Raw genomic sequence first — 13,659 nt, forward strand, 5'->3', positions numbered from 1 at the left:
TCGTGATCCACCCGTCTCGGCCTCCCAAAGTGCTGGGATTACAGGCTTGAGTCACTGCACCTGGCCTAAATTTTTATTTATATATCTTTTATATATGTATGTAGTATAAGGAGGTGGAGATTGGAAATGCAATTTTATAATGGAAACCAGGGAACCAGGGAAGGCCTCTTTCATAAGATGATATTGTGTAGACTCCTAAAGGAATCTTACAGATATCTGGGAGAACATTCTGGAAGGAAGGAACAGGCAGTGCAGAGGCCCCGAGAAGGTAGCAGGCTTGGTGTGCTAGAGGAGCAGCAGGGAGGCCAGGGGAGTGGAGTGGAAAGCATAAGAGATGGAGAGGGTGGGAGACAGGGCTAGGGAGGAAGCCGACCAGTGTGAGACTTAGTTTCTACTCTGAGCAAAATGGAAACCACTGGGCAGTGTTCAATGGGGCAATGATGGGCTATATTTTAAAAGTTCCTCCTGGATCTTGCCTACTGGAAACATGGACAGGAGCAGGGGGTTCATGCATTGGATCCAAGTGAGAGAGGGCAGTGGGCGAGAGACCAGGGCAGTGTCAGTGGAGGGGCTGAAATTGGGTTCTACATGTATTTGGAAGGTTGAGGCAGCAGGATTTGCTGATGGATTGAATGTGGGGTGTGAGAGGTGGAGAAGAGTCAGGGATGACTCCAAGGTGTTTGTCAATCTGTTGCGCTGGAAGAATGGAAGTGGTATTTATTGGGAGGAACAAGATTGTGGCAGCAGCAGATTTGGGGGTAGGAGGGGAAGAATTGGAAGACTATTCTTTTTGAAACACTGTGATAAACCTTGAGAATGTGTTATCTCATTTAATCCTTGCAACAACCCTTCACTGTAGGTGCTATCTGAAGGCACATTTTTCAGTGGAAGGAAATTAGGTTTGGAGAGATTAACCAACATGCCCAAGTCCACACAGCTAGTAAGGAGCAGAGCTGGGATTTGAACCAAGCCTGCCTAACTTCAACGCCCATGCTTTCAAAAAACAATAGCTAACTGCCTCAGAAAAATAAGAGTAATCAGTGGAAATATACCCATCTATGTGTTTGTCTTATTTTTACCCTCTACCTGTCTCTGATGACATAAGTGGCTGTATATTTTTATGCATAGCAAATGTGTGCTAACCCTCCCAAGACATCTGTGAGTGAAGTTTTCTTATTGTCACATTCTAATTCTCACCTTCCTACTGGAAATGCAGTTTTTGCACATGAGTTTGAAGAAAAGTTTTAAGCAGGGTTAGGAAAGCAAATGCCTGGATTTTCACCTGGTGTGACTTCTGATATAGTCTTCTATCTAGCCTGCAGGGGGTTATGTGAAGATCAAATGAGATGACAATGGTATTCATAATTACATATTGTCTTATTTATTGGGTAAACTTAATCAACAGAATAGCTGAGGCAAGGTCATACATCTCAGAGACTGGCTGATGTGATTGGCTATCTTCCTGGAATTGTTGCTTGCCCTGGTTTTAAAGCTATCAGAAGTTATAAGCCTGTAATCATATCAGGCTTAAAGCATCTTACCACCTAGCCTCCGGTGAAACCAGCCCAGCTAGGATGACTCAACGTTTGTTCATCTCTCGTTACAGACTTTAGCTGGTGAATATTTCCATAAGGCTGCACAAGGCGGACACATGGAAGGAACCTTGTGGTGTTCTCTCTACTATATCACAGGCAACCTGGAGACATTCCCTAGAGATCCTGAGAAAGCTGTTGTGTAAGACTGTCAAACGTTGCATTTGAAGGGAAAGTCATATCCTATATTCACTGTGCCTGAGCATTTTTTAAATTGAGTTTTTTATTGTTACCAGTTATACATGCATGTAGTTTTAAAAGCCACATAATTTGACAAGACAAAATTAAAAATTTTAATTAAAAATTTAAAAATAATTTGACAAAGGCAAAACAGGAAATCCTTGCCTACCCCGCTTCATCCCACCCCCAGACTCTATTTTCTGCTCCCTAGAATGAATCACTTTCAATCTTTTTTGAAAGATTTATTTATTGATTTTATTTATTTTTTATTTGTCTCTATTTCTAACTAACATGCTTTTACCACTATTTCTTGGTATTTTCATCCTAGGCATTGTCTAATGATGTCCCACTGTGAACGATAAAGATGTAGTTTCCTTTGACTCTGCCACCTCCCACTACTCAGTTCATTCACACTTCCTGCCATCTTTCATCTTCCCAAAAAGTATATCATTTTGGTTACATTAGTATCAGGGCTTACATTATTATGACCATGTAAATGCTATTTCTAACTGAGCCATAGTATACTATGATTACTTTTCCTTTCTTGCACAACTTTTTCTTTTCTATGGATTGCTACTTATTTTTTATTGTTTATTTGCTAAGCTTTCTGTATACTTACCATTTTCTATGTATTTGATCTCCAAATTCTCCTCCAGGTGCCTGAATTTCCTCTCAGTATGTCCAGACCTATCTACATATTATATTAATTTAACCTTCTTGGTGACATCAGCCCTGGAGTCTTTGTTCAGGACAATGCTGTCATGCTGAGATTAACTGTCATCATTATGGATATTTACTTTCCCTCCATCTTTGTCTTTTTTGGTTCTCTTCTTTGCCAGACCCCTTTCTTTCTCTTTCTTGGTCTGCACTCACATTTTGGTAGAGCACATCCTATAGTAGGTTCCTGAGATACGGTGAATGGGAGGCACATTTTTGAGGTCTTGCATGTCTGAAAATGTTTTACAGGAGTTGTCAAACCATGACCCATAGATGAAATGTAGCTAGGTACCTGTTTTGTATGACTCCAAGAGCTAAGAACGCTTTTTACATTCCTGAGGAGTTATAAAACAAATAAAGAAGGATATGTAACAGAGACTATATGTGGCCCGCAAAGTTTACGATATTTAGTATCTTGCTCTTTACAGAAAAAGAGTTTGTCGACCTCTGTTTTAAGCCACCCTCACACTGATACCCTGGCTCTCCAAAAGATTATTCTTCATAACACATTTGGGTTCAAATCCAAGCTGACCTGATCTTGGTGATAAACTTGACTTAGACTGACTTGATTTTTTATCTTTGTTATTTAGTATATTTGACATGAATATTCATGTTTTGTGGTTTTTCTGTTAACCTCTTGTTATTGATTTCCAGCTTAATTTCACTGTGATGAGAGAATATATTGTGAATGATTCCGATCCTTTGAAATTTGTCGAAGTGTGCTTTATGACTAGTATATGGTCAATTTTGGTGTATGTTTTATGGCTTCTTGAAAAGAGTATACTTTCTGAACTTGGTTACAACATCTACATATATATCAGTTACGTCAAGTTTGTTAATCATGTTATTCAGAGCCTCCCCATCCTTTCTGATGTTTCTTTTTCTGCTTGTTAGATCAGTTACTGAAAGAAGTATATTAAAATCTCCAACTATATTTGTGAACTTATCTACCTCTCCTTTCAGTTCTGTCAATTTTGCATTATGTATCTTGAATCTATGTTATTGGATCACATAGATTTAGAATTGTTTTGTCTTTGTAGTTGATCCCTTTATCATTTTACAATGTCTTCTTTATCTCTGTTCATGGTTCTTGCCTTAAAATCTATTTTTTCTGATGATCATATAGTTATACCTGATTTTAGTGTTAGAGTTTGTATGATTTATCTTTTTCTATTTCTTTACTTTCAACTTTTCTTCATTCTTAAATTTCAATGCATGTCTCTTGTAAGCAGCATATAATTAGGTATTTGTATTTTTTAATTTTTAAAATTTTGTATTTTTAATTATTTTTTGTATTTTTAAATTTTCATTTTTAATTGTGTATTTTGTCCATTTACATTTAATGTAATTGTGGATATGTTTGGTTTTAAATATACCATTTTCCTGTTTATTTTCTATTTGTTACTTTTGTGGGAGTTTTGTCGGGGGTCACTTTTGTGGGGAGACTTTTTTTAATCTCTTTTCTTACTCTTCCTTTGTACTAATCAAGTATTTTAAAAAATTATTCTACTTCCCCTTCTATTAGCTTTTTAGTTATGCATTCTTAAACTATTACTTTAGTAGTTATAAGTCTAAAGATTATAACAGACTAGGTCATTCCTAATAAACCCCTAACAAATTAGGGAACAAAGCAAAATAGGGAAAACTAATAATAAGTCAGTAAACATGACTTAATAGAGTACTAGAACTCTTGGTAGAGATTGTATTTTTTCATACTGGTGGATATATTTCATTATGTATCTTACATGTCTTTGTTTCCATAAAAGACAATTCCTAATCATTCATAAGAAAGGGCACTAAATGAAAAGCTCAGAATGCATTTTCTTTACCTTCTTAACATTCAGTTCTGGTTTGTTGCTCTATAAAAATTCTAACTAGCAAAATATTCCCCAAGTGGGATTTATTGAGAGCATATGAAGAAAAACATTTTATTAAATTTGCCACGGTTTGCATATTTTCTCTTCCCTTTTTTTTTCAGATGGGCAAAACATGTAGCTGAGAAAAATGGCTACTTGGGCCATGTCATTCGCAAAGGCCTCAATGCCTACCTGGAAGGTTCATGGTAAGCTTGGGATCCACGTTAGAGCAAACTTTTTTCCCTGCCTGTCAGTATAGTCTTATGAAATGGAGTCTTAAAATGCAACTGAGAAAGCAATTTGCAGGGAAATCACAGCTCCCAGTAATGATATTCAGAGTATCATGGACTGATTGGCTGTTGATTAGAAACATAGCATTTCCATGTTTAATTATACACAAAAATTTGTTCTCTAGGGGAATTGTTCACACTCATCAAGTTGAGAGAGATATACAAATACATTGATTTCTCTTTCCTTTAAGCTTGCCCCTTTTGGTTTTAGAGTCTGGAGACAGCATAGGGGATCTTAGGTGAGACCCTCTGCTTTTTATTTCCAGGCCACAGAAAGTCCAGAATTTCTACCTTGTTCCTAGCAAGAAGAGAGATCAGTGTTTAAGGTTCAGGCTACCACTTCCATAGATGTTTTACCGCACCTGCCATGACTAGGAGCCTGGGATTGCTGGAAGTCCAGTATCCAGTGGCACAACCAAACAGATGCCCTCCTTCCTAACCTTCTGGTGGAGTTAGCAAATCTCATCTTGTTCTTTATGGGATGAAACATGATGCATGAGGACCCACAAATGCTCCCTGTTTGCTGTTACTAATAGATTTTACAAATAAGGGACCCCTCCCCCAACTTGACCAATCTCCTTTCTTTTATTTTTGTCTGTCAGTTCTAGCATACCTTCGTTGTTTTAACTTGGGTCACATTTTCTTGGCTGGTTTATTGCCTAAATGATGTGGATATTTCAGTAATAACTTAAAAAAGTCCTTGGTCCACTGCCTCAAAGACATTAGATGAGACTCAGCATTGATCATATTCTGATTTGAACCTTAATTAAAAATTAAAGTGTAAGTTCAAAAGAATGACATTTTCCCTTTTAGTCCATGGCTGCACATGCAACCGATAGATAGCATCTCAGTGAGTGAGAATCTTAAATTAGAAAATGTAGGAGAAATGAGGCCAATGAAGAAAGCACCAAATGCAAATTTTTATTATCATCATCCTGTGAAAGTTTATTACCTGTGACCTCACTTTGCACAATCAAAAAGAATTTTTTTTCAGAAAGTTACTGTTTCCCCATCATAAACGTACCTTACAATTTTTGGGGGATGCTTTATCTTGTTTCTCAAGTGAACTTCAGTTCATAAAACTCCCAATTTTGACTTTAATTCATCCTCTGCTTCTCGCTCTCCCAGCCTCCCACCCTCTGCTCCCTACAAACTTCTTAGGATGAACTAAACATTCAATATCGGAGTGTTTATTTTGGGGGTTTTCCCAAAGGAAGAGCACTCCTGTAAACACTCCTCCCCGACCCACCCCCGCCCCCATGATGTCTAACACTGTTTCTCTCATAGAGTCTTTGTTAGTTCCTTAGCTTTCTTGCCTACTTTTGATGTTTTGAAGCTTTTTTGAGATGAAGTCTCACTCTGTCACCCAGGCTGGGGTGCAGTGGCATGATCTTGGCTCACTGCAGCCTCCGCCTCCCGGGTTCAAGCAATTCTCCTGCCTCGGTGTCCCGAGTAGCTGGGATTACAGGTGTCCACCACCATGCCCAGATAATTTTTGTGTTTTCAGTAGAGACAGGGTTTTTCCATTTTGGCCAGGCTGGTCTCGACCTCCTGACCTCAGGTGATTCACCCACCTTGGACTCCCCAAAGTGTTGGGATTACAGGCATGAGCCACCGCGCCTGGGTCCTACTTTTGAATTTAATATCACAAAGCACTTTAGCACATTTTAAAAGCTGCTGTGAAGGGCTAGATGAATTAAAATTTCTGTGACTTGCCCTCCTTCTTAGAATACTCAGCCTCATCATGGTTTTTTTCTGTTTGGTTGGTTGGTTGGTTGGTTAGTTGGGGGAAGGAGAAAGGAGACCTGAAGTGTGTCCTGCACCCTTTGTGAATTTGGATTCAGTTCTACAGATTTTACTGAGTACACTTAAATGCAGGATGCCTGGCCACAAGCTTCCATAGATGCCTTAAGTAGGGCTTGGGGAAATTTGCTGCCTCATCTCTTCTGCAGGCAGGTTCTCATGTGGCCCATATTCTATCTGATCTCTGAGCCCTTGCACTGACTTTTCCCTCTGCCCAGGAATCCTACCTAACTCCTTATTTCCTTTTGTTCTTCTGTGGATCATGATTGCTCTTTACACATCAATTGCCCGATCACATCTATCCCAGTTCCCTAAACACAGGGGTGCCCGGAAAGTGTTCAGAAACTACTGATTGAGTGAACTAAGGTGAATAGAGGGAACAATTATAGCTCAAGGGCCATGAGCAGTATGTAAAGATCACTGGGGATACAAACGAGGAAAAGATGCTTGGTTTGGGAAGCTTGGGACAGCCTTCTTGGTAGAAGTAATGGATGATGTGGTCTTGAAGGATGGGTGGAATTTCCACTTAGCCAGGCAGGGAACAGCGTTTATAGTGTAGGGAATTACAGGAACAAAAGCAAAGTGATAGGTAAATTCTAAGTGAGTCTACAAAATATTATGCCATGTGGGTAAAACTTGAGAGGGATATATAATGAAACCAAAGAGGTGCTACTTTATGGAGTTTTGAATGGCAGATTATGCATTTGTAAAGCAGTGGGGAACCATCAATAGTTTTTTATTTAATTTGTGACGCAGTGGGGAGCCATTGATCATTTTGGAGAGTGTAGTGACATGACAGAGCCTGTTTCTACGAGGCTTAATCAAACAGCTGTGTATGGTGAATAGCAGGGAGAGCCTGAAAGGGGAGTTAGTTCAAAAGGAGCCAAGCATTTGTACGGAAGACATGGCATGAGTCAGTAGGGTGGCTTCTCTCTTCTTTTATCATGTAATCATTGATATGTATGATATATACATAACCTCCAAAGCATGACAACAAAATGAACAGCCATAAAGCTACCACTCTACTTAAAAAAATAAACATGGTCAGTGCTGGTGAAGCCCCTGCTGTCCCTCCCAGATTAAATCCCATCCTACCGCCAGTACTCAAAGTAACCATCATCCTAGCTTCTTGTTAGTCTGCCCCTTGCCCTCTTTATATTTTTGATATATATGGATATATTCCTAAGAAATGGATTTAGTTTGGCTTATTTCTGACCTTTATATAATTATAATTGTTTTATATAATATATAATTCTTCAACTGCTTTTTTATACTTAACATTATGCTTCTAAGGTTCTCACATCTTGCTGGGTGTGGTGGTGCACGCCTGTAATCTCAGCATTTTGGGAGGCCAAGGTGGGCGGATCATTTGCGGTCAGGAGTTTGAGACCAGCCTGACCAACATGCTGAAACCCCATCTCGACTAAAATACAAAAATTAGCCAGGTGTGATGGTGTGCACCTGTAATATCAGCTACTCGGGGGGCTGAGACAGGAGAATCACTTGAATCCAGGAGGTAGAGGTTGCAGTGAGCTGAGATTGAGCCACTGCATTCCAGCCTGGATGACTGAGCAAGACTCCCTCTCAAAAAAAAATAAAAATAAAAATAGGATTCACACATTTTGATGCATGTACCTGTAGGTCATTCGTATTCACTGCTGTAATAGATCACAATTTATTTCCCAATTCTCTTGTTAATGAATATTTGGGTTCTCTTTCTTTTCTTTTTCTTCCTTTCTTTTCTTTTCTTTCTTTTTTCTTTTCTTTTTTCTTTCTTTTCCTTTCCTTTTCCCTTTCGCCTTGCCTTGCCTTTTGTTTCCTTTGTTTTTTAAGAGCAATGCGGCCATGAGCATTTTTTGTGTATCTCCTAGGGCATATAGAAAGAGTCACTCTAGAATATAAACTTAGGAGTGGGGACTCTGGGTCATAGGGGAACATGTTCAACCTTACAAGACAATGTCAATTGTTTTCCTAAGTGGTTTTAGCAATTTATTATCTTGCCCACCATACATAAATTTCTGTTTCTCCATATCTTTGCTAATCTTGTTACAGAAGCTAATTATTTTTAAAGGTATGTCTCAGTCTGGATTTGAAACCTCTTAGTATCAACAGGAAGAAACGTTTTGTATAATTATGATGGGGAAATCTTTTCCAAAATATATTTGGGGCAAAGTGCTTCCATCCGTTCCTGCTCTCCAAGCTTTCAAGTCCTCCCCAGGGGTTAAATAGGAAATACATGTTTGTTGGCCTCCTCACAGTCCAACATGACATTTTTTTGGTACCATCTATTCTGCTGTAATAGAACTAAGTCATCCATCAATGTCCCAGACCATCCTCTTTTTTCATTTTTGTGTGAGTGAATTTATTCTAGAAGTTATTTTCAAATTACATGTGTCAGTTTGATGAGCTTGTGCTTTTCCGTGTTGTTCCAAGATTTATATGGGATAGTTTAAAAGAGGAGCATGATTAAGAAAAGGGCTTTTTGCTGTATCAGCGTAATACAGAAGATAATGTTGTCATGCCTGAGGCTGTCCTCGGACACTCGAAGAAGTTAGCGAAGGAAAGACCAGCTGTCATGTTTCATTTCTCTCTGCCTTACCCCTACATGTGTTTTATCTGTTTTATCTGCAAGCTACGCATTTTATTGTCCTTTGTCTTAAATATACCAAAAATACTTAACCCAGGAGGTTAGCCAGATTATAGTGGGCTTGAGGCAAGGCAAGTAAGCATGCATAGCTCCAGGTGAAAGAAAGTCACCTTTTTGCAATAAAGCTGGGTCCTGAATTCCACTGAGACCCCAGGATTTTCTTTTTCACCCTTACAGTCTGAGCTGCTCCAAGCATTGGCAGAAAAGAGCACATGGAAAATAATATAATTGTGAAGAAACTGCTCAGGGGTACTCAAATTTATAATTCACAGCAAGCAGCCAAAGGATTGATGATTAAGATGTATCATTATAAAAGTTCTAGAAATGCATGTGCTGGGTCTGAAAGGAGGATAGTAAATGTGTCCTTAAATTCTTTCTTTTCTCTCAATCCCTTCCTCTCCGCACCCATCCCCTCTCCCTGTCAAAATGACTGTCTAGGGGACAATTTTACTTGCATGCATTGGAAATAAAGCTTGAAGCTCTGGTTGACTTCCTAAAGCTTGAGGAAATTCAAGGAAGGACAATAGTTTTGCAGCTTGTCTTTGGGTTTCCTGCAATTAAAAAATGCTGAGTAATATAAGTGTAGGAACATCTGTAATTAATACTTTCAGATGGCGTCTGTTGAAACACAGTGAGAGCAGAGTGCTAGAAGGCTAAATGTGGACAGGGTTTCTGCAGAGGCATTGTCTCAGAAGTTTTAATAAGCTGAGGAAATCTGGTCTTGAGTGGCCAACCCCTACCTAGAGCTCACTGCTCAGTAGATGTGAACATGGATGGTGGTGGTACAGGCATTGGGTGATTGATTGTGCAAGATGAAAGACAGAGGTGGATTTCTTTTTTTCTTTTCTTTTCTTTTTTTTTTTTGAGACAGAGTCTCGCTCCGTTGCCTAGGCTGGAGTACAGTGGCGTAATCTTGGCTCCCTGCAACCTCTGCCTCCTGGCTTCAAATGATTCTCCTGCCACAGCCTCCCAAGTAGCTGGGATTACAGGCACCCACCACCACGCCCAGCTAATTTTTGTATTTTTAGTAGAGATGGGGTTTCACAATGTTGGCCGGGCTGGTCTTGAACTCCTGACCTCAAGTGATCTACCTGCCTCGGCCTCCCAAAGTGCTAGGATTATACGCGTGAGCCACTGTGCTCGGCCCAGAGGTAGATTTCTGTTCAGTGCTTCTACGGATATTACATACCTTTTTAGACATCTCTTTCTGATGAATTTCAGTGTTTCCTCAGTGGAAATGCTTGAGAATTTGATGACATTTCCTCCTGGTTTACACAATGATTGGACGATAGAAGTCTTCTATAAAACTTGTTCCTGCCTTCCTTCCCCACTACCAGATCACTTTAGACACAAGATACTATCTTTATAAAGCTTATCATTGTGAATGTTCTTGCAGGGAGTATCAACCTCCATTTCCCCCACCCATTCTGACAACCAGCCTATTGGTTTCTGCTGTTAAGAAAAAATTCTTTTTTTTTTTTAGAGACAGAGTCTGGTTCTATCGCCCAGGCTGCAGTGCAGTGACGCAATCTAGGCTCATTGCAACCTCCGCCTTTCGTGTTCGAGCGATTCTCCCGCTTCAGCCTCCCGAGTAGCTGGGATTACAGGCATGCACCATCATGCCGAGCTAATTTTTTTGTGTTTTAGTAGAGACAGGGTGTCTACTGTTGCCCAGACTGGTCTTGAACTCCAGAGCTCAAGCAATCCTCCCGCCTCACCCTCCCAAACTTCTGGGTTTACAGGCATGAGCCATCGCACGCCTGGCCAGAAAAAACCTCATGCTGTTATATTTTAGTAAACACGAGCCAAATCCCAGTCAGGTATGGTCACAGAGGGCACTGGCCCAATATTGGACCTTAGTTTGCAGGCCTACGCTGTCTCCTTTCCTCATCAATCCCTGGTGGAAACTGAGACACCAGTGCAGGCTGAAGTGTCTCTGAAGAAACTTGAGAATTCTGAGACCTTAGGAAGAGGACCTTGTGGCAGAATGAGGGGGACTTTCTGCTGGGCCTCCCTTGCATGCCCTCTGTCCGGGGCCTTGGGTATGCTCTGAGAATTCTTGTCGCCAAACATAGATTTTGCAGGCTATGTTAGCTAATCCCCAGGCTTCTTTCGGGATGTTGTTGCAGCTGCACTTGGGGGCTTGTTATCTGGCTTGCCTCTGCAAGGGACACTGCTCAGCTGACCTTGTCCCTCTTTAGCCTGAGTCAGGGCTAATTGGTCAGCTGCCTTAGGTATCTCAGAGCCTGCGAATTGGCTCACTCGGCAGCCACGTGGCTTGTGACCTGCAGCATGTCTGACTGAAGGTCTAACTATCCTAATTTGATCCCCCAGCACCTCTCGGTCTCCAAGGGATTGCCTGCCAGAAGCTGCTTTTAGCAGTTTAGAAAAGATGATTTCAGAATCTGCTTCCCTTACTCCCCCTCACCCAACCTTTCCCCACTGTTTCCTAAACCAGTTCCTAGGTGGAGCTAAAATTAAGAAAGAGCTATTAATATCAACTCCTTAAAATGAAAAATAAGCTTTGAGAAACTACTTATGGTTAAAATAGAGTTCTACTCTTAAGCGGGGTAATGTATAAAAAATTGAGGAAATCAGATAAGTAAAAAGAATAGAATAAAAATGACATGCATTCTCACCACCCAGAAAAAAGTGTTGTTAGCATTTTGGTGATAATTTTTAGGGTTTTTTTTTTCCTCTGCCTATTTGTATCTGCATGTGTATGTGTGTACATGTGTGTGTTCAGTTATATTTTTGTTTTGCAAAAATAGGGTGCGTTTTATATATACTGCTTTTTTTTCACCAAATGGAAAACTTTGCATAAATATTTTGCTATGTTTTTGAATATTCTTCCACACATCATTTTAATGGCCACGTCTGAAAGTGGCTACACTGTGGGTTAATTTCACGAGTCTCTGATTTTCAGACATGTGTTTCCAGTTTTTTGTTGTTGTTCATATAAAGAGCTCTACCATGAACTCCGTGGCAACAGAATCTTTGCACATATCTCTGATTGTTTCTTTAGAATAAACCCCCACAAGGGAGAACTGTAGGGCCACATGGTATGTACGTTCTTAAGACTCCCCGGGCCTGTCCTTCCAGAACCGTTGAATTTATTGGCCCTCAAGCTGGCAGTAGTTGTAGAGTATGTCCATTTCCCCAAGCCTTTGCCATTATTCCAAATATGAATCTTGTACCAATCTTTCAACAGATGAAAGTGGTCACTCATTGTTTTGCAATTATTCGATTGCTAGTGGTGTCAAACGTTTCTTTTCTCTTATGTCTTTTGGCCATTGATATCAAGTCCCTTGTAAACTGCCTCTCCTTTGCCAAACTTCTAATGCACAACAAAAGCTCAGCTTTAATTAAGCTCATTCAGAATCCTAAGCCCTATAAAGCCTTTCATAAAACAGACGTCTCCAAAGCACAGGGGTTTTTCTTAACACCATTTATCTCCTCTAAGCGAGGATGGAAGAAGGATTCAAGGACTGAAGGCTAGTAGACAACTCCCAAGCCAACATCCAACATGCCCTTCAGCCAGTAGAGGTAGCTATTGCATCAACTAGCTCCCCAGCCTTATCTGTGAGTTCAGCCTTTAAGACAGAAAATAAATCAGTGCATGCAGTATTTTTAACAATATTTATTTAAAAAAAAAAACTCATGATTTTGTGGTTTTTAAAAAAACTGCTTATTTTGTGCCCTCTTATGTTTGAATATAAAGCTCTCTGTGAATATTAGTAAGAACCACTATATGAAATTTATTATTAATCATCTATTTTTAGGCATGAAGCTTTGCTGTATTATGTTTTAGCAGCAGAAACTGGAATTGAAGTGTCACAGACAAATTTAGCACACATCTGTGAGGAGAGGCCAGTAAGTAAATGTATTATTCTCAGAGTGGAAGCTCTGAGGTTAAGGATAATGAATTGGGTTTTATGGAGGCAACCTTGATCACTTGGCCGAAATATTAATGAATTAACTTTTTCTTCCCTTTACCCCTTAGGACCTGGCCAGGAGATACTTGGGTGTTAACTGTGTTTGGAGATACTATAATTTCTCCGTTTTTCAAATTGATGCTCCTTCCTTTGGTATGTATAGAGAAACAGGTGCATAACTGAAGCATTAGAAGTTTTTCATTTTTAGTAACAGGGAACATCTGATAGCTTTGTGTGAAGTGAGGTATTTCTAAATAATTAGAAAAGAACGTGAAAAATCTCTGCTATGAAGATCGCTAAACTCTGCTCTCAGCCTCACACAATGCACTGCCCCTCTCCCATTGTCCCACGGAGTGCTTGGACCCAACATCTCTTATTTTTTATTTTTATGTTTTGAGACAGTCTCGCTCTATTCCCCAGGCTGGAGTGCAGTGGCGTGATATGGACTCAGTGCAACCTCCACCTCCCAGGTTCAGGTGATTCTCCTGCCCGAGCCTCCCAAGTAGCTGGGATTTCAGGCGCCCACGACCACGCCCAGCTAATTTTTGTATTTTTAAGTAGACACAGGGTTTCACCATGTTGGCCAGGCTCGTCTCAAACTCCTGACCTCAGGTGATCCACCTGCCTTGGCCTCCCAAA

General features: G+C 40.1%; 1 protein-coding gene across 1 annotated transcript in view; it reads left to right on the forward strand.

Moving 5' to 3' along the window:
• Positions 1-13,659, forward strand: part of SEL1L3 (sel-1 suppressor of lin-12-like 3 (C. elegans)) — a 119,021-nt gene that overhangs the window by 84,785 nt on the left and 20,577 nt on the right. Inside the window, exons 16-19 of the mRNA XM_011935640.1 lie at positions 1,607-1,734; positions 4,468-4,551; positions 12,868-12,958; positions 13,089-13,173. Coding sequence (XP_011791030.1) covers positions 1,607-1,734; positions 4,468-4,551; positions 12,868-12,958; positions 13,089-13,173 — 388 coding nt within the window. The remainder of the gene's footprint in view (positions 1-1,606; positions 1,735-4,467; positions 4,552-12,867; positions 12,959-13,088; positions 13,174-13,659) is intronic.

The sequence above is a fragment of the Colobus angolensis genome, unplaced genomic scaffold, assembly GCF_000951035.1.
Source record: "Colobus angolensis palliatus isolate OR3802 unplaced genomic scaffold, Cang.pa_1.0 Scaffold146, whole genome shotgun sequence".
In the NCBI taxonomy this organism is placed as follows: Eukaryota; Metazoa; Chordata; class Mammalia; order Primates; family Cercopithecidae; genus Colobus; species Colobus angolensis.